Raw genomic sequence first — 21,710 nt, 5'->3', positions numbered from 1 at the left:
GGCCTAGCCAGTCTCCAGACCTGAATCCAATTGAAAATCTTTGGAGGGAGCTTAAAATTCGAGTTGCCAGGCGACAACCTCGGAACCTGAATGATTTGGAGGCTGTCTGCAGGGAGGAGTGGGCCAACATCCCTGCCGAAATGTGCACAAACCTTGTCACCAACTATAAAAACCGTTTGACATCTGTGCTGGCCAATAATGGCTTTTCTACAAAATATTAACATGCTGTTTGTCCAGGGGGTCAAATACTTGTTTTTCCTCATCAGATGGTCATCAATTTTAATGAATTCATATGATGTGATTTTCTGGAATTTTCTTTGGGATTCTGTCTTTCACTGTTAGAATGTACATATGATTAAAATTATAGATCGTTGCATTCTTTGTAAGTGGGCAAACCTGCAAAATCAGCAAGGGGTCAAATACTTTTTTCCCCCACTGTATAATTGGGCGATGTCTACAAACTTTCTTAAGTTGCACATCAGAGAGGTGAGGTCGCACAAGGAAACCAAAAAACAGAAAAAATTAATCACTTTTAAAACAGCTATAATAGATGTTTTCTATATTAACAATGGATCACATTACATGAGTACTTTTATGTGAAAGGGTGCTAAAATTTTACTGTTTTGGTTCAGTCTCACCCACTGTACACCACTTGCTCAGCACCAAACAGCAGACAGACAAAGTTAGCAACTATTTTTTGAACATATTGAACCTTTTAGTAGCTAAGGAGACAGATTGTCCTGAGGAATTAGAATTAAACAGAGCGTGAATATTGGACAATTGGCAGGTGGCTAAAACACACCACACAGTAAATTAATGCTATGTTGCTCTGTAGGCTTTCTGCTGGATGTGTAAATAGGCAACTGCTTGCTAAGAAGTTTGACATATCAACATAGAGAGGAGCTCCAGAGTGATCTGCATGAAGTCGGATAAGTTGACTCAAGTGACGTCACTTGAGTCAGTGTTGGAGCTGAGATAAGGCTTTGTTTGAAAAGGGTAAAAATGCTGTCACAGAAGGTGTCTAACAGCACAGCGAGGCATCGAGTGCTGTTCAAAACGGATATCAATCTTTTCCTGTCTCGTAAGATGCCTTCAAACTGCCCCCGTAACGGTCAGTTTTGAAGGCAGCATCAATGCATAACACACCCGAATATCTACTGTAAATGAACTGTTGGGAGGGTATCTCTGGCTCTGCAGCTGATCAGTTTTCATTCCTACTTTTTTTTTTAACTGTCCATTGCGAGTCAAGCTATGTTATAGAAGTCAAGTAATAAATTGGTGGAGTACTCTTTTAATAGGTCATATGTCAGTTAATGTTTGTTTACAGCTTGTTTCTGCTACTCAAAAGTTGCCAACAATTAATTAATGCAGGTTTAATATCATAATACATTTTCATGCTTTTTGTCTTTATTTATGAAAAACATTTTTGTCAAAGTAGATCATGTTTGATCACCAAATTCCCAAAACAGAACACAAGTTAACGTCATAAAAGAAAAAGTACTGGAAAAGACGAATTCATCGCTTTCAAATTGTTTGTTCATATCATTTTTGCAGCCTGTTAATCTCTGTCTATCATGTATTTTCAAGTCCATCATTTCAATATCAAGATCTCATACTGTATGCTTCTCAGCTGTGCCTTTTCTAAGGACTCATTTTAATCTCCCTGCCGTCACAATAAGTTGGTGCCTCATAGATATTTATTTGCCAACTTCTGCTTTGTGCTTTTATCCTGTTTGAGTCTGTTGTGCTTTTCTTTGTCTTTCTACCATTCCCAAACATGTCACATTCTAATGATAATGTTTTTATTCTTTCATTTTATTGTCCTCAATTATCCCCTGGAACTGGCTTCGATAGCTAATATTAAACCACACATCTGTTTCTACCATCTTTTTCAATCTAAAACATTTTTTGTTCTCTCAACATTGCAGGTCACTATTCACCCTGGAAGACCCCTAAGCAGGTAACATGCACCAGCCTCCAAAACGTGGATTGTCCCGATTTCTGCTTTTTAATCATTAATATACAGTAGATTTTCACTTTAGTACAAATGGCTGCACGTGCATCATGTATGTGCTGACTCGAATCTTGTTTTTTACCCATTTTAAAGATCTATAAATTACCTTTCAGTCCCTCCTTTGCCGTACTAACTCTACTGATTCACTATATGTCCGTGGCTTTTACAACATCTTGATATTTAACTCTTCTTTATTGTCGTAGAAAGGCAATAGGGTCAGGAAGCCCACTCATAACATCACTAGAGTCTTGATCGTGCAATTCAGTGCTAATTCATAGCCTGATTTAGTGCCATCGGGGTTATCGACATTCAGGGCATTTGAATTATGCTACAGCAATTATGCTGCTAAGTCTGTGTTTAAACTGCATGGCCCAAATGCATTTTCATTTACATTTTTTCAATAATTCAGATTGTTTACACTTTTACACTACCCTGCATTTGCTCCCTGGTCATTTAATTTTCACCTTGCCTTTATTTTGTTATTTCACATTAAGAAAAAGCCCACATGTGGTATCTATGCAAACTCTTCTCCTGCTTCCTCTGCTGCCTTAACTCTCTACTATAGTAGCATTTGCTGTCCTTGGACCCACTAAAAACTCTATCCAGTGTCCACCAAAGATCCTCTTAGATTGGGTTTACTTTGTCTCCATGTGTATTAGTCACACTCACTTGCCTGCACACCAGTATTCCTGCTCGTCTGTCTTTGTTTCTCTTTGTGTGTAAACCATTTCATGCCTGGACACCCTCCCTGCGCAGCTCTGACCAGCCCCTGACCTCTGTTCATGTTGTGTCCATTCCAGATCACAACTAACAACATGGGAAACCTCCATTGTGTAGCTTTTAAGACACTTGTCCCCCGAAATCCCATCATTGTTCATCATTTCTGCTCCCTCTCGATTTAATCAATCTCCTCCATCTCCCTCAGAATAATTGTAATTCTGAGCTCTGAGGGGAAAAACGTCACAAAGTAGCAGACAGCATGCAGAGCCTTTCTCTCTTGTCTTGTCTGATCACATCTCTCTCTCTTTACCCCCCAGTGTTCATTTGTTGGCTGCCCCTCCCTGCCCTGCATACCAGAGTTCAGTCTTGGTTTAATTGGGTATCATTTGTTACAGGAAGACTTGTGCAGCTCGGCGAATGAAATGTGGAGGAATTTGACTAATAAGCAAATGCTCAGCCTGCAGCTCCAGAGAGTTTCATTAACAAATGCGCTTATTGAGATTTGTCAAATCCAGCCAATACTGTAGGTAACGGCTACTTAATGTTGGAGTATGTGCAGGTGTTTTTATTCATGACAGTCTTATAAAGGCGACCTGCCTCCAGTGTCTTCTATTCATCTGACCAACTACATTATAGCCAGAATGTATTTGCTTCAACAGTCTTAATTAAACAGACAAAAAAGACATAGAGAGAGTTAAAGAGAGATCAGGATGCAGTAGTCTAATCCCAGCTTTAACAAGGTCCCCAGTCTCAGCAGCCTGCCCTGTGCAGACATGCCTCACATCAATGGCAGACACGAATAAAACCACAAAGAGCGGAAACACTTTTGATTCCGTCCCGGAGCTTTTATGAGGCTGATATTTATTCTTTGTACATCTCAAATCAGATACCCTGTAATTCTCAATATTAAAGCGTGCCATATGCAGCCAGTCTTGCCGTCTCAGTTTCAAAAAGCTTGTCATTCTCTCCGGATCCATCTCTCATACTTTCTGACATGTCAACGTGTCATCTTGGCTATCTGTTTAGTGTAGTGCCGTGAAGCGCCCTGGCTTATCTGACACATCAAGGCCGACACTTTGACTGACTGGTGTTGTCAAAACTGTTGGTGTCACCTCAAACACTTGAGAGCACATTTCCAAATATGTTTTTTGGAGGAAACTTATTCAAATTGGGTGTACTACATAATGTATTACCTAACAAAAGCAGATTAGCCAGTGCACTGGCCAATAGCATCATTTGAAAATAAACCTCTTTTTATAATAATAAGATACCTGACTTGCTGTCATCCTTAAAACTCCACTTGAGAATCGCGCCATATTTATCTGTTTTTGACATTCTTCTATATGTTTTACTCTCCCTACACATGTCCTCGATACACACTAAGATCTAAATGGCAAATAGAGGCTCAAATTGTTTTTTTAACTACTAACCTCACTAACTGTCTGGTTTACCGTCTTTCTAGCATGTTTTGATCGTTCGCTAAACCCCTTCATCGGAACGACAAATGACTGTAAGAAGGCACGGAAGGCCTATCAAGTTTTGGATTTCTCCACAAAAGGATTTACTTTCAACAGGAGTAACCAAGCATTATCTTCCAAGGCTTTATCTAACTATATTATTGTACCATGTTACAGGTTAGGTTAGAAAAATATCTGGATATCTGCATTTGGAGTAACGTGAGCAGCTCTGTCTCGCTCTTTATTTGGTTTGAGGAAGTTTAAATTTGGGCAACTCCAGTCGAACCTGCATTAGATAGTATCCAGTTTGCTAAGCCCTTCATTACTCATCCTCAAATCCCTTTCTCTAGTAAAAGTGAAGCATATCGTACAAAAATGTATGTATAGATCTGCTATAATACATAGTACTTCCATATTCAGTGTATCCTCAACTGATATGGGTAGTGACCTTTTGCCTGGGAGCTTTAACCTTAATTATTTAGCAGTTTTTAATATATATATATAGCCTGCGATGGACTGGTGACCTGTCCCCCCGACCCTGTACAAAGGATAAGCGGTTGACGATGGGTGGATGGATGGATGGAATGTATGTAGCCATCAAATACATATTTAAGGTCCTTCTATAGGCTTTTCATTTTTAAACAAATCTGCTGGAAACACAAAATTCAGCTGGAGACAGAAGTTTTCAACCGACTAGCCAAAAGGATTTTAGCATTTGCGTATGAAGCTGACCAAAAACAGTCGTCATTTCAGCCAACAAAATCCATGGTCATCTGCTGGAAATGTGAATCCTGCTTTTGCCTACATCTATCTATTATTGAAGACCCGCTGCTTCAAAAGTTACTATACATTTCTAGTTGTAAATCTGCCGCCGGAAGGCTTGACAGGAGTAGTAACAGTAATTGCGTTGGGGATTAGCGAACGGTCAAAAGTCATTAAAGCAAACTCTGCTTCAGTTTCCAGTGCTGTTATCATAGTTACCAAGCTAAAATTGAGTGTCACGAGTGGGAAAAGGTGGAAGTGACATATTGACCCCTCATGCCGCTGTGCTTTACAGGTGCTGGAGCAGTGGGACTCCCAGCAGGGCCAGGGCAGCCCTGCTCAGACCAGCTTGTCAGCCCCAGTTATCCCCCACAGTGCCCCCTTCCCAACCCACCATCTTCACAGGGCCTCAGTCCCAGACTCAGCCTCCGAGGCCTTGGCCCTGGCTAAACCAGACCCCTATGACCTTTATGAGAAGTCCAGGGCTATCTATGAGAGTAGGCGTAAGTACCAGAGCTGATACTGCAGGTGTAGCATTGTGACAAACACTCCACTCGACATGGACTCCTCATTGGAAGGTAGCGAAGACTCATCACTCTTTCTCTCACACACAAATTAAGTCACAGATTCATTGTTGTTGTTCACTTTTGCTGCTCCACAGAACACTTAAAAGGCTTGTTCAAATGAGCTGACTTTCAATCAAACTGAAAGATCTGTTGCTGAATTTTCAGCACAAATACCTCCAGCTTTACATAATCATCAGACGATTTGCAGATATATTTCCGTATTTGTATTTGCTGTTACTAATTCCTCATATTATCTTATTTGATCTCTGCTCGTTAAATGCTCACACAAGCCAACACACACACTCACACACACACACACACACACACACACCAAAACCTGCAATCAGCTCAGTCTGTTTAATGATTGGAAGGATCTTCACATCCAAACACTGACGTTCTGCCAGCTCACGTCATAAATGGAGATGTGCTCGTCAATAAACACTCCACACAGAAGATGATCTTTTTGGGACATAATGCTTTGGTGCCAGCAATATTATTATTATATTATGGGTGTTTGTGTATGCAGGGCTGTAGCGCGGATGAGGAATAATACTAAGACTATGACTCGCCACAACGCACCCCCCTTAGAACATTTAAAAATTACGTGTTTTATATTTTTTACTTATTTGAACTTTTTATTGTTTACTTAGTTTATTCAATTTAGTTAACTGTCATTTTATGTTTTCTCATGAAGGTCTGAATGCCAAAATGCCATTTCAAAGCCTGTAGGTAACTCTGGTGAATCTTGGCCTGAAAGTAGTCAAAATTAAATATACTGAGTCTACTTATATTTTCATCAAAATAACCATCCATGTGTATGTTTTTAATTGTGTAATATAACCTCCACCCAAAGATCCACAAAAATACTGAGGCTATAACCTCAACGCTGTCAATGGTAGTTTAGGTCCTGCCTAAAGGTTGTCAAATTTAAACATACAGAGTAAAAAGCATTTTACGAAATACCCATCATAAGTAAGCTTTCAAAAGCTTTTAATAGTAGAAATTCCCCATTTATATAAAACCTCTTAATTCACACAGTGAAAAAATACTGAGGAAATAACCTCAGTGGGGCGGTGCAGTGGTTAGCACTGTCACCTCACAGCAAGAAGGTCGTGTGTTCAAGGTCTGCGTGGTGGCTCCGGCTTCCTCCTACCATCCAAAGACATGCAGGCCAGGTTAATTGGTGTCTCCGAAATTGTCCTTAGGTGTGGATGTGGTTGTGTGTCTATGTGTGACCCTGCGATGGACAGGGTGTACCCCGCCTTTTGCCCAAAGTCAGCTGGGATTGGACCCCCCACGACCCTGTATGCAGGATAAGCGGTTGATGTGTCCTTAATAGTAGAATGTAGTCTTGTTTTGCGTGTATGGTGTGTCAGCATGAGTGGCCTTTTCTTGGAGGTTTCTTTTAGTTTCTCTGAGGTGGCCATGGCTGACAGATAGTAAATGTTTTCACAGACAGGACTGGTGTTCATTATTTTGTGAGGCACCTGTTATTCAAGAGGACGTGGCTGTCACAGAGTATCCTTGTCAAACCTCTTTGTCTTTCTGTATCTTTCATCTTCTCTCCCTCCTCTTCAGCCTTGGATACTTTCAGTAAGGGTCCGTTGGTTGGGTCTGGTGAGACAATCCATGGAAAAGGCACAGACAGATTTTAGGAATGCTCCACTTTCCCCTCTCGTCGTTGTGATTGAAACAGAGTGTAATATTTTCTGGCAGCATCACAATCTCAGGCTACTGGTGGAGCCCTGTGAGCTGGTTAATGCTGGTTCATTTAAATTTTTGGTGAATTACAAATACTGTAGATTGTTGTCAGCATAAATGTAAACATGTTGAGTTAAAGGGTTGTGTCACCCAAATTTCAAACAAAAAAACACATTTTGTCATGGCCCCTGGTGGTTAGAGGCAGATCGGTTGTTTGTTTTCTTTTCAGTGAAACTACTTTCTACTGAAGGACTAGTCTCTATCAAAACACAGTGTGTTTTGTGGATTATCTACAGTAACAGTACACTGATTCTGGAAAGAGATGTGGCTCTTGTGGGTGGCAGATTTTTCAGATACCGGAGCAAATAAAACCCAAACTATCTGCATGGCTTGACGCCATTAGAGGTTAGTGAAAATAAATGTTTTGGAGGTTTATGGGGTGAACCAACCATTTAAATGTTCCCTCATGATGCAGAGAAAGGCACGTGAGAGAGCTGGCAACCGTATCAAGTCAGTCTGTTCAAATACTGTCAACCCTGATTAATGAAGCTGTTTAAAAAGCACTTTGTTATTGTTTCCATAGATTTCTGCATGGATGTTTTTTTCCTTTTAGTTTTCTTTTAGTGATTTTAAAAAATATATTTCAGAAACATTTTTATTTTGCTAAGGTTAAAAAGCTAATAGCTTTTGACCGTGGAAACAGTAGGTTATAAACAGTCTCATCTTAAGGGCCAGTGACGAGCTTTCCGTTATGTGACATGATCAGCAGATGAAGTTGTCAGCATGGGGAAAAAAAATGCTGCACACTGTCTGACTTCTACACAACCTTCATCAGGTACACTATGGGCAAGCACCACAGCTGTTCAATACAGTATATATACAGACTATAGATGCTGGGTAAATTATCACATCAGAGGACCACACTCAATAAATGAAAAAAACACCTTGAGAAAACACACACATCTCACAACTTTTTATAAAAAATAAAAGGATTTATAATGGTGGAAGTTTTCCCCTCCTTTACCTTTACAGTTTTCTTTTGATAGTGTGCCTTTTTTACCTAATTACCTGGATGGCAATGTGTGTGTTTTCTTAAGGTGTGTGATTCAGTGGACCTCATTTGTGTGATCACCTGATTGAGTAATTTAACTAATAACTATGTGTGTTTATGGAACGGCTGTGATTTTATTTTATACCTTAGCATATTTTAATATACACTTAATTATATGTTAAGTTCTGTGTGTGTAGCATGAAGGGACTACAAACTTTGTTTCGTTTTACAACCTTGTGCTGCACCATCACCAAAAATCGTAAATAAATACACAAGCAGTAACTAAGACATTATATTTTTGTATTTTTTATAGCTAACAAGGACAAGACATTATTGATGTTTGAACATCTACAAATCTTGACAATCGAGACAGCTGCATCTGGTGATCAAGATCATGTGACGTGATCAATAGCTCAGAACTGCTCTGAAATTGCCCCTTTAGGTGTGATTATTTTGTCAATGTTAATTTGTCTGAAAATCACTTTATTTTGTTTGCATGGTTAGTCTTCAGAACTCCCCAGCAAAACCACCTAAATCTCTATAAGAAGCACTGTATGTGGTTTCTGTGGTAACAGTTGCATTTATCTTCCTTTCTGTAGTCATGAGTTTCCTTCTCCCATCATTCCTGCTGAGTCCCGGCAGAGCGCTCAGTGTGATTAAAACAGTTACAATTGGAATCAATTTTTCATTCGCAGCCACTTGTCTGCGGTTGAGTTCATTTCGCTACTTTGCAGATCATGGCTTTGTGTGAAGCCCCTGATTGCAGATCAGTGCTTGCATCCCACCTCACACTGTAAATAAGGGATGGGTATATTACACGCTGTAAGCACTTCCTGACTTTTATGGATGATGCTGAAATTCTGCAGTGACATTAATGCTGAGGCTGAGCCTTTCTGCCTTGTTGTAGCCTTTATTGGAGAGTGTGTGTTTTCTGGTGTGCTGTCTGTCGATGTGTGCATTTGTGGGTGTCTGTGTATGTACAATATTTGTGCATTTGTTTTTGTTCATGGGTGCATTTTTTTCTAGAACCTGGCCAACCAAGGGCTGTTTTTCCTGTGGACTCCTCAGGTAAAAACCACATCTCTGCAGTCACACTGTTAAAAAACAAACTGTTCATAACCTGAAAACCTTAAGGTAGCGGGATTTTAATGTCGTCTGTGGTCATGTTGCTTCAGGAGCCGAGTACCAGGACATCGAGGTGCACCTGCGCAGACAGAAGTCTGGCTTTGGTTTCCGGGTGCTGGGCGGGGATGAGGCAGGGCAGCCTGTGAGTCCGGAGACGCGTGAGAAGGCTCGTATGGCGATGGGCGTGGAACCCTGTCATTTTCTCCTCTCTAACCTACTACACACCCACTGTGTACACCTAACACCATGACCTTTGACCCTTGAGAGAGTGCTGGCTCCTGCTGCTTTGGTGTCTTTTGCTGTCTCTTAAAGTAACAAAACAATATTTCAATCATGTTATTGAGCAATTTATGTGTCAGCATAACAACCACCTTAACACCCACTGCATGTGACACTCACAGACTCTAGTCCAGCATCCAAAGCCATTTCTTTTGACCTGTACTGTACTTCCTGTATCTAACAGTCTAACATGTAATAACAGATCTTGATTGGTGCGATCATCGAGAAGAGTCCAGCAGACCTAGACGGACGCTTGCGGCCCGGTGATGAGCTGCTGTTTGTAGATGGAATCCCAGTGGTGGGGAAGCCACACAGATACGTCATTGACTTGATGCACGGGGCGGCGCGAAACGGCCAAGTGAATCTGGTCATCAGGAGGAGGGTACAGGCAGCAGGTGAGGAAACATGAATGGGGTTGACTTTTGAAAGTGTGTATAATCTGCGCAGCGTGACCTTTTTTTGGTAATTTGTTTGCCTTTATTGATGTTGATGATGATGGCATATAGTATAGATGGAAAGGAAACATGAGGCAGATGAGTTCCCAGATCGACTGGTTGCATCTCAACCGCTAGGCCACTGTACCACAGAGCTCCATTGTTGTTCAAAAACTCCCGAAAACACATCAGTGAGTCACACTGGATGACATGTTCCTTCATTACCATGAACACACACACTGTAGTTTATTTTGAGTGGATCTCACATCTTGCTGCTGTAGAGTGCAGTAGAGCACTAAATGTGTATTACTCCGCAGCTGAAAATAGTACCCAATAAATGAACATTTACTACCATTTCATTATATTTGCTCTTGCCTAATAAATGTAAATAACTACAGTCAATCAAATTAATCAATCAAAATTTATTTATAGAGCACTTTAACAGCAATCACGAAGTTGCACAAAGTGCTGTACAGAGATAAAAAAAAACAAACATCAGTTTACGTTAGTACAGTTTATGTTATCACATACATATAATGTATACCGTTAAAACACTAACAAATGAGTTCCTCCAAGTGTCATCCTCAAAGGTCAAAAGCCAAATGGAAGAGATGGGTTTTAAGACAAATTTTAAAATCAGACAGTGAGGAAGCCTGTCTAATGGTAAGAGGAATGGCATTCCACAATTTCGGAGCTGCCACCGCAAAAGCATGGTCCACTTTGAGTTTGTGACGGGTTTTAGGCACTCTAAGGAGAAGTTTGTCAACTGACCTGAGCGAACGGGTGGGTGTATAAGGATGAAGCAGCTCAGATAAATAAGGGGGGGGCAAGGCCATTCAAGGATTTAAAAGTCAGTAAAAGAAGTTTAAAAAGACGATCCATTCATACCAAAGAAAAGTGCATTGCAGTAATCTAGTCTAGTAGTTACAAAGGCTCAAAATTATGCTTAGAAAGAATCAGTTTCAGCTTAGCCAGCTGTCTTAATTGAAATAAACTAGATTTAACCACTAACCCAATGTGTTTATCCAGTTTCATATCGTCCATCAATTTTGACTCCTAGGTCAGTGACGGTTGGCGTGACTTACTGAACTAGGGGGCCTAGATCGAGGTGAGGGGGGAGTGAGTCCCAGGGGTGCCGTTAAAAACCATCACCTGTGTTTTGTTTTCATTAAAACTTGAGAAGTTGAGAGCCATCCAAGCCTTTATGTCCTCTAGACATGCAAACAATGGTCTGAGAGTGTCATCCTTACTCAAAGGTACATAGATCTGGCTGTCATCTGCATAACAATGGAAAGAGATGCCATGTTTTCTAAGTACTGAGCCAAGTGGGAGGAGATAAAGGGAAAACAGAAGAGGGCCTAGAATTGAGCCTTGCGGAATGCCACAGGAGAGGTGCGCCGTGGTAGACACAGAGTCACCACAGTTGACACTGAATGTCCTTTCTTTCAAGTAGGATTGAAACCATTTTAGGGCTATGCCTGTAATGCCCACCCATCGCTCTAAACGAGAGACCAGAATTTCATGGTCCACAGTGTCAAAGGCAGCTGTTAAATCCAGAAGCACAAGGACCACACAGTCACCAGCATCTGTTGCTAAAAATATCGTTAAAAACTTTTACGAGAGCAGTTTCGGTGCTGTGCATAGTTTTAAAACCAGATTGGAAGGTTTCAAGAATGTTGTGCTCATCCAGCACAGCTGTTAACTGGTTGTAAACTACCCTTTCAAGGAGTTTCGATAAAAAAGGTAGCTTGGAAATAGGTCTAAAATGTGCTGGATGTGCATGATCCAGTGCCCAGCTTTTTGCCATTTAACCTTTTTGGTAGGAACCAATGGGCTGAGTGACAGACAACAGACAGGGTAGGGAAGTCAGAAAATACTGAGAGACGGACTAACATTTTGTTGGTTTTGGGTTTTTCACATGAGATTTGTTGACAATTAGAAAACAATTCGCCAGCCTTATCATTTAAATGGTTAATAGTTGAAGCAGGTTATAAGTTGGATGAAATGACTGCTTGCGACACTGAAAAAAATAAATTTTTGTTGGACTTTTAAAGGTTATTTCTGGTTTATAAAGTGAATTGATCTTATAATCTACTCAAATCTCTGTCCTGTATTTCATTGAATTCCTCATTATTCTTCTTTTGTCTCTCTTCTTTTTCTGTTCGCCGCTACTGTTCTTGTCCTGTGATGATTCAAGGAACTAGCCTTTAATCCATCAAAAACTGAAGCACTTATCTCTCTGAGTAATTACACTGAAGCCTCTCCAAAAAACACATTAACACACTCGTGGTCTTACACCATTGCTCTCCGGCCCTTTTTCAGGTGTCTTCGCCTTTGAGCCTGGAAACAGGGGTAGCACTTCCTCCTGTGAACTTTGGCCTCCCCTGTTCTCATTATTGCTGCTTCCCCACACACATGATCGCACACACACTCCTCTCACCAATCTATTTCTTCCCACTCTATTCCGCCCTTTCTGTCAATTTCTTCTCACCAAAGGCTACAGTCTGACTCATACCTGGCCTCCTCTGTGGCCCTTACTTCCATCCTAATTGACTGACTCCCACTGGCACTTTGCGAGGTGTCAGACTGAGGCTCTTTGCTCTGAGCTCATACTTCTGCCTACACCCAATTCCCCACATTTACACAACTGTTTTTTCTCCTCTTAAAATAACTATTTGTGCACCTGTAGGTGTAAGGAAATACAACATGTACCTTTTTAGAGCGACAAATAACTTCAAATCAGTAAGCTGATTCACAGTTTAAAAACTGTTTCCAAATTGTTTAACTACTGAAAACCACAGCATTGCTTCTCTGTGAGCTATCTAAACACACACAGGGTTTGATCGCTCCGCATGCCAGAATGCACACACACAAAAAAGCTAGAGGTGCAGGAAGCTGCTTTTGCTCTGGCTGGATTGACACGATTTTAATTGTGCGTTTTACGACTTTGTGACAGCTTTTCTGTTTTGTATTGCTGTGTCGTGTTTGCTTCTTGATCCTTCACAAGGATGAGATTTAGCTCTGGCTTGCCCAGTTTTAGGGAGGAGAAGAAAAAAGTACTTTTTCCTGTAAAATTATTGTTTTTAATATTATCATTAGATTAGTCCGAAGCAATGATGGATCACATTAGTAAGCGGAGAGAGTGTCAGAATTCTTAAATTGCCTTTATTTATAAATAATAAGATCAAGTGATTTGCAGGCTGCATTCGACTTCCTACAAAAGCTGCTTGTGTTTGTCCATTGATTAGATCTTTCCAGTGGTGGAAAGTTCATTTACTCAAGTATCGTGCTACAAGTACAAATCTGAGGTATTTGAGTATTTCTATTTTCTGTTAATTTATACTTACACTTGTACTTCACTACATTTCACAGTAAAGTGTACTTTTTACTCCACTACATTAATTTGGCAGATATAGTGACTAGTTACTTTGCAAATTGAGATTTTACATTAAAAACACAGTACTGTTAAACTATTAGCCCGGGCTTTTACTTGCAAAAATCACTGAATTGACCCTGGTTATATTTGGGACAGGCGTCCATATGGCACAAAACTGAAATAGGCTACTATGAAACAGTTTATCTATTTCAAACAGTATGAATGAACTCGAAAATTTCAGACCTCCAACTAGAAAAAGTTTGATGGAACGCCACCTGAAGTCGGATTTCCTACTTGTGAACTCTGAGAAAAAATATGTACCCCGACTTCACGAGTAGCAGCTGAATGACAAACCTATGGCAGCTCCCATAGAAGCACACATTGTAAGTGGTAAACAATAACTTAAAAGGCTACATAAAGCATATTTGCATGTATTTAAATTAAAACAATACCTACATACGATCATATAGTAAAACCTGTTCTGCATGGAAAATGATGTAGAAATATGTTATTAGGTAGCTGGTTACAATAAAGAATCTCATAAAGTCATCTTCTCTGCACAGAAGTTATTGTTAAAACTGCCATAACAACATTACACAGCATAAGTTATTCGTTGACTTTCAGCATAAGGCACCACCATGCACCTGGAACACTTTGAGGTTGAAAGTCGGATATTTCAACGTGGAAATTTCCCAGTTCCGAGCAGTCTGGAACGCAGCATTTCTCCCAACTTTCCAAGTCGGAAATCCGACTTAAGGGGGCCTTCCCTTTGAAATTTCCGACTTTAAACTCGGAAATTCCGACTTCCCATGTTAAATGGAACGCACCAAAAGTGTGGCGGAAGTTAGCAGACAGAGAGCAGTGGACTTCATATGACAGGATTCACAACTTAGAATCATTTTTATGAAAAGCTGTTTTGATACTTTTGATCGGTGGACGCTTACAGACTGAAGGAATATAAATAATGAAGGAACGGACGCGTTTAGACTTAATGAGTGCTTCAAAGGTAATTGAAGTTTTAGGGTATGTTATTCTTATAAAATACAATACATTGTTAAAGATTAAAGCTGGGGTTTACCAAAGAGGTAAAATCTAAAAACTGAACAAAGATTTGACAGAAATCCAAAATTTGAATCCAGATTTGTGTAGCAGAACTTTGTTTTTGTTTTTTTCTACCCCATAAATCGTCTCACAACCGCTCAGATTTATCTTGTGACACCCCCTACAGGTGAGTCCTGTCCAGAGAATGGCCGTAGCCCTGGCTCTGTCTCCACGCAGCACAGCTCCCCCCGCAGTGACTTCACATATGGGAACAGCACCATCACTAACCAGGCACCCAACACTAGCATGGGCAATACCACCGCCCCTTCAGACAGGATGTCGACCCCCAACACACAACCCAGTGACGTCATCATCAATCGAAAGGAGAGCGAAGGCTTTGGCTTTGTCATCATTAGCTCGCTCAACCGGCCTGAGGCGGCCACCACCAACAGTGAGTCCAGCAATTGTTTTACTGTGTTTCATGGAGTCAAGTAGATGCTTGTGCATCATCACTCATCCTCCTCTCTGCATAACAAGGGATAAACCTCTTGTGAAGATGCATATAAACTAAACTTCATCTATTGTCAAGATCAGTACCAAACTTAAGTATAAGACAAGGTCATGACTTAATAAAAAGTGAAGCACCACTCATTTTATCTCGTCGATTATACATGCCCTCCCCTGGTACGTCAGACACACACAACGTTGGTATGCTGCTGTAAGCATCAGTGCATCGCCCACACACATGAAAAAAAAACTGGATGCCTTACGTAAGCCTGGGGTGAATAGCAAAATGAGAGAGACAGAGACATATTCAGTCAGTCAGTGAGTGGTGTGTGTGAGCACAGACAGGCGTAATCCTCCAATCTGCTGCTAAGCACGTCTTTACCTGCAGCGTGTTGTGTTTGAATCCTCCGACAGCTGTGCCCCATAAAATTGGCCGCATCATCGAGAGCAGCCCAGCCGACCGCTGTGGGAAGCTGAAGGTGGGAGACAGGATACTGGCAGTGAATAGCCAGTCTATCGTCAACATGCCGCACGCCGACATCGTTAAGCTGATCAAGGATGCGGGCCTCAGCGTCACCCTGAGGATCATACCGCAGGAAGGTGAGTGAACACGTGGACACACACAAGCAACACGTGGACATGATAGACGAGGGCTCGAAACTGTAATACTTTGGGAGGACAATGATTTATGACAGGAATTGATTTGGCTCCATTAAATGAAAGTTGTAATATGAGTTTTGCTAAATGTGATTCTTTTTAGATTAACTGTCACTTGTCATATTCATGAGTTGTGTTCCTCTGCTCTGCAGATTCTCTTCACTGAATCAACCCTGTCTCCGTAACACTTTTAAATGCTTGAACAGCGCTGCTATCTTTCAAATACACAATGACTATATTACTAAAAAAATGTCAGTTTCCTAGTCCTAGTGATTGTTCTTGTATTCTGCAATCATTACCACATCGCTTTGAAAAATCCCTAAGAGACTTATAACTGATCACCCAGAACAGATAACTAAAAAACATTTCTGAAGCAAGCAAGACTGAGTTTATTACTGAGACTGAGGAATTATTTTCAGCATGCATTAAAAGATGGACAAAATGCACACCATGTGTGTTTAATGAAATGATCATGTTGGTTGGTTTACCTCTATACTTTTAACTACCTTTTTCTGTTTTATGCGTTGCTGTTCATTGGCATTTATAACCCTGTTATTTAGAGCTAACTTACAAGAAACCCCACAGCGTTTCCTCTAAGATTTAGCTAGGTTTTGTCCTTGCTTTTAATGATTGTGATTTCAATGTGATAATGCCTGGCAATTGTGTTGTTCTTTAAAAAAAATAATTAAAGCTGCACTAATAAGTATTTTTATATTAACAACTGATCAACTTACTACATGTAATGTGAAAAGGGTCGCTCGTAGTGACTAACCCCTCAGATCTACTGAGCATTTTAATGTCATTCAGCTTTACTTTTCTCTTAAGCTCTTATAAACCCACTAACCCGAACCAAACAGCTGAACGACAAAGTAAGCGACAAGCTAGAGAACATGTTGGAGCATTTAGCACTTAAAGAGACAGATATTTGTCCCAGGAATTGGTGGAGACCAAAGCAGAACTAAAAGGAGAGTAAATATTGGGCATTTACCAGGCGGACAGAAACATTACTCCAAATAAATGTTGCTTCATATCCTCTGGGTGTGTAAATAAATAGGAAACACTTTGCTAACATGTTTGCCATATCAACATCATGATATGTCGTGTTTGCAAGGTACGTTTATTTTGTCATTCTACAACACAGGGCTGCACAATGAAATTAGGTACAGTATAGGTGTAAAAAAAGGTATAGCTCACTATACACACAAAATATATATATACACATATTTATAATTAGAATAGAATTAAAAAAAACATATACAATTACTTATATATACATATATATTATACAAGGTAGTGGTATGGTAATGTGCAAACCCTGTGTAGCAGTGCTGCCCCTAAGTGGCCATAAAAATCAATTCATGCTGTTTTAAGCATCAAAAAATACTTTTATGTGGTTAAATAAAGCTTAAAAGTGCATGTTGTGATAAGATTTGTTCCACGCTCTGTCCTCCCTTTTTGAATCCCAGAGATCAGCAATCCCCCATCAGCCCCCAGCTCAGAGAAGCAAAGCCCCATGGCCCAGCAGCACAGCCCGAAGATCCAGCCGAGCACCACTGCCTCACATCCCAACCCAGCAATGGCAGAACCCAACCCTTCTGTAAGCCAGCCCAACCCCGCGCCACACCAGAGCCCTGTGACCCAGCTGCCCGCCCCTCCACCTCCGACCTACACCCACGAGAGCAGGTAAGACACTCTTTATAAGGATACCAGGTTTACAGACCATGACAAGTTCTTCTCAAAGTGGCGACAAACAGTTATGATGAAACCCGTTTCATCCTCATGCTGTGTTACAGTGTCAAATTTGCAGCTGTCTTGATTTTCTGATGCACTGAAGCATTTTTATAGACTATAGCCCTGTATCTGTCTCTGGGGGGAAAAGCTGTTCCTCTGAGAATACAGGTACGAGTAAGTCAGATACTTTCATCCTTTCGTCCCCATTACCTCCATCTTTCTTTCACTTTTTTATTCTCGTCACGTCTTGTTATAGTTTATTTCTCTTTCTTACACCTTTTCCTCTCTTTCTCTCCTTTTCTATATCTCATCTCTGTTCTTTATTCATCTCTCACCCTGTCTCTCTCTCTCTGTTTCTCTTTCCCCAGTTTGTTGTATAACATCACTTAACTCTTATGGATTGTTAAATTATTTACATAAATTGCTTCTTTATAGAGATCTGTTGAATATTTTACTAAGAACTACAGGGGTCCAAAATCTACAATGTCACTGCCTCTTCCCTCTGCTTTACACAGAATCCAAATCTGCTTGTACATGGCGTCACCAGCCTCTGAGAGAACTTGTTTTTATTATAAACATTTTATGTGATGTGTGAGGAAAAGCAGTTTAATTTCCTCACTTAAGTCTTGTTGAGTGGTTGTCAGTGTGAACCAAAACAAGCCATCTCTGTCAGCACTAGTTGACCTAGCACTTTGTCAGAAAGCATTATTTTCAGAGCACACTAAGTGCGCTGAAACATAACACATGTAATGTAGCATCTTGAAAGATAATAATGACAGTAAAAGAAATCCTCCCAGAAGTTCTTCCTTCAGTGTGGTTGGTCTGTTAGTTACAGGTCAGAGGTGAAGGCAAGGCAGGATGTTAAACCAGACATCAGACAGCCGTCGTTCACAGATTACAGACAGCCGCCTGTGGACTACCGGCACCCTCCTGTGGCAGACTACAGGCAGCCACCCACGTTGGACTACAGACACCCACCACTTCTCGACTACAGACAGCTAGCTACTGACGCCAGGCAGTTCACCATCCCAGACTACCGAATGCCACCAGTTCAAGTAAGGATGTTTCACACACCAGAAAAGTGTTCTTTATTCCTCACAGACCCATATCTAGAATGTGATACTGTCAGGTCGAAACGAAAGTATGGATAATTGAGAGTAAGGAGATAAGGATTGCTTAAAGCTGCATTAATCAATATTTTTACATGACAATGGATCAAATGACTATGTCTAATGTGAATGTTGCTTGTAGTGATGAATCGAGAATTATCACCCCACTTTACATTTCCCTTCAGGTCTGCATCTTTTAACTCACTGTTTGGTTTTATGGCCCACAGTGTTACGGTTTTGCTTCACTCTTATGGCTTTCATCAAGCTAATTTCCAGCAGCGGCAAACATTTGTCTTCAGCTTTGTTTTGTTTTTTTAACTATAAAAACCCACTGTACAGTACTTGCCCATTACCAAACAGCTGGCAGAAAAAGTTAGCGACAAGCTGGTAAACATAGTGGAGAATTTAGCAACTTAAGAGCTACATATTTCCGTATGGAGAATGTGGAGACCAAAAAATTCATCAGATGGTCAGAAACATGACCCCACTGAATGTTAATGTTGCTTCGTGCCTGCTAGATGATAAGCTAATATTAGCCTGCCAATGTATCAGTCTGCCCCTGCCCATGCCTCTGCCTCAAATTTATTCTGGTCGAAGCAACACTTTCTGTTGGTCAGTTTAAGGATGTGCCATGTATTGCCACTCATGGAGTTGCAATAAACCAAAAATGCCATACATTTTCAAATCTAATGCAAGTGCTTCTGTAGAAGTTATTACTGATGTTGTTTGTTTTACACTACTGATTTCTTCATATCATTGTTTTTGCAGATATTTGGATACATTTATAGTTTTGGCTCCAGACTAACCCGTAATTTCTTTTGTGTATACAGTATACTGCATATTATTTTTTCAAATTAGGCCATATTCTACTACAGTTCTTCTCTACACCTTAATTCATATATTTGTACTGAAAGCTGACACTGCCTAAATAAATTCTAGTATTACATTATTTCCCAACAGAAAGTTAGGTGAAATACAAAAACAGTATGTAAAACTGCATTTTTAGTGAAAGCTTGGCAGTCGTTCATCTGCGTTATTTTTCCTTTTGTGTTGTTTGTGTAAGTAAAACTGAGCAGACAAAGTGCACAGCTGACACATACTTCTGGGTACTTAAAATATTTAAGATTACTTTACCTTATATGCAACCTTATATAGTATAAAGTCCGGGATATCCCGTACTTAATACTATATAAGGTTGCATATACTATATATATATCATTCTTGGTTGGGTTTTGTTTACCCTGCATTTGCCCCATTCCCAACTTATTTGTCTTTGCTGAGTCTGAGACTATTTTCTGCTGTAATGGCCCATTTTCTCTTCAGATAACATTGAATCTAATCTCATCTGATCTATGCTTGCCTCAGCTTGCACAGGACTTTGACTTCTTCACAGTGGAGCTGGAGAAAAGTGTGAAAGGCTTTGGTTTTAGCATCCGCGGAGGTCGAGAGTACAAGATGGATCTGTTTGTCCTACGACTGGCAGAGGATGGGCCAGCCATCCGCAACGGCAGGATGAGGGTACGTCTGATGATGCCATTTCCTTTAAGAAAGCCACTACACCCTCTTTAAAGGTTAAGCTGCTATCTATCTTTCTGGATTACATAGCAGACGCTCACTGTAATTGTCTGATGTTATCAAAGCTGCAACAGCAATTTTTAAGAGCCAGTTAATAAATAATCTGTCAAAATAATTCTGGGTTGTCCTTTTGACTGAGAGTTTTTTGGACGCATGTCTCCTCCCAAGTTCGTAAAACTCATCTCTCCTCTGCATTTAGTAACAGATAATATTCAGAAAGATGAAAGACAGATAAAACATTTAAGTGTGCCAACTTAAATTATACTTTAATGTTTGCATAGCTGCACAACCCCCCTCTAGCTATAGTTGCTACTGTACTATTCAGTCAGGGAAATCATGAATTTATAAACATGTAAGTAAAAATACTATGGAATTTTAACTCCACCACTGCTGTGTAAATGCCCCCTCATTTGCTCCATGTGCTTTTCTGTTAGCAAGATAAATTGCGACTGTTACAGTAGCTTTTCTCTGTTTGTCAATGCAGAATTAATCCTTCAACCAACATATCTTTCTTGATCTCCTACTTTCTCGCTCGCCTTTTCTCTTTCTTGCATGTTCTCCAGTCGTTATGTCTGGAGGTGATAGCCTCAGTGTGCTCTACATTCCTTATCTGTAATGAACCTGTCAAAGATAATGTGTGCAAAATGCCCCTAGGGGAGGCATTACTTTCCCTCCTCGTTGGCGTACTCGATGAAGTCCAGTGGGTCTGGACGCAGGTAGAAGAGGAGGAGGGGGAATCCCTCTTGAGCTTCACTTGAAGTCAGCATACACGCTGCCGTGAAATCTGATCAGGGTGGAAGAAGTATTCAGATCCTTCACTTAAGTAAAAGTACAGATGCAGTAATCTTAACGTACTCATCTTTACATAAAAGTCCTGCATTCAAAAGCCTACATAAGTTAAGTATAAATTAGTAAAAGTTAAAAGTAAAACTACTTCTACAGAAAAATGACTGTAGTGCCTGATAAATAATTTTATATTTTATTATTAGATTGGTAACATTAATGCATTGATTTATCAGTAGTATGTAACTGGTTGAGGTGGAGCTAGTTTTAACTGTATATACTACTAGGTAATTTAGTCCAGTGTTTCCCAACCAAGGGGTTGGGCCCCCTCCAAATGTCACAAAACTCTGAGGGAACATGAGATGAATGAGGGTCGAAAAGACGAAAAGACAAGCTTTTGCTACACAAATGTGAAATATTGAATAGGTTTTTGCCTCTTTGGGTTTTTTAAATTTGAGCCCTTCAGAAATTTTGCATTGCACCCATATAGCATCGTCACACTCACGATGGACCATTTTTAAAAAAGGATCAAAATCGATGCAGCAGTAAACAGACTTTGATGTGTAAATTGGTTGAGTTCATTTAAATTAAACCACCAGACAATGTATTTTTGAAATCTGAAAACCAGTAACTAGAGCTGTCCAGTAAACTTAATGAAGTAAAAAGTATAGTATTTCCTTCTGAAATGTATTGGAGTAGGAGTATAAAGAATCTCAGGATTGTACTTGAGGAAATGTACTTAATTACTTTCTACCCCCGAGTGATTTGTCATAGATGAATGGCCAGGCAGTGACACACTGCTGGTGGGATATTGAAATCAAC

The 21,710-nt window shown here is 40.3% G+C and overlaps 1 protein-coding gene across 8 annotated transcripts in view; it reads left to right on the top strand.

Moving 5' to 3' along the window:
* The window catches only part of magi2a (membrane associated guanylate kinase, WW and PDZ domain containing 2a), a 243,837-nt gene that overhangs the window by 211,166 nt on the left and 10,961 nt on the right, over positions 1–21,710 (top strand). For 5 of the 8 annotated variants that reach the window (XM_046072262.1, XM_046072265.1, XM_046072263.1 and 2 more), the window contains 10 exons: positions 1,929–1,960; positions 5,249–5,456; positions 9,298–9,339; positions 9,447–9,562; positions 9,878–10,070; positions 14,714–14,977; positions 15,448–15,633; positions 17,157–17,373; positions 18,251–18,476; positions 19,896–20,048. In XM_046072262.1, coding sequence (XP_045928218.1) covers positions 1,929–1,960; positions 5,249–5,456; positions 9,298–9,339; positions 9,447–9,562; positions 9,878–10,070; positions 14,714–14,977; positions 15,448–15,633; positions 17,157–17,373; positions 18,251–18,476; positions 19,896–20,048 — 1,637 coding nt within the window. The remainder of the gene's footprint in view (positions 1–1,928; positions 1,961–5,248; positions 5,457–9,297; positions 9,340–9,446; positions 9,563–9,877; positions 10,071–14,713; positions 14,978–15,447; positions 15,634–17,156; positions 17,374–18,250; positions 18,477–19,895; positions 20,049–21,710) is intronic. The other 3 variants (XM_046072260.1, XM_046072259.1, XM_046072264.1) reach the window with 3 other exon arrangements.

The sequence above is a fragment of the Micropterus dolomieu genome, linkage group LG16 (genome assembly GCF_021292245.1).
Source record: "Micropterus dolomieu isolate WLL.071019.BEF.003 ecotype Adirondacks linkage group LG16, ASM2129224v1, whole genome shotgun sequence".
In the NCBI taxonomy this organism is placed as follows: domain Eukaryota; kingdom Metazoa; phylum Chordata; class Actinopteri; order Centrarchiformes; family Centrarchidae; genus Micropterus; species Micropterus dolomieu.
Note: the sequence above shows the minus strand (reverse complement) of the source record. Positions and strands in the feature narration are given on the sequence as shown.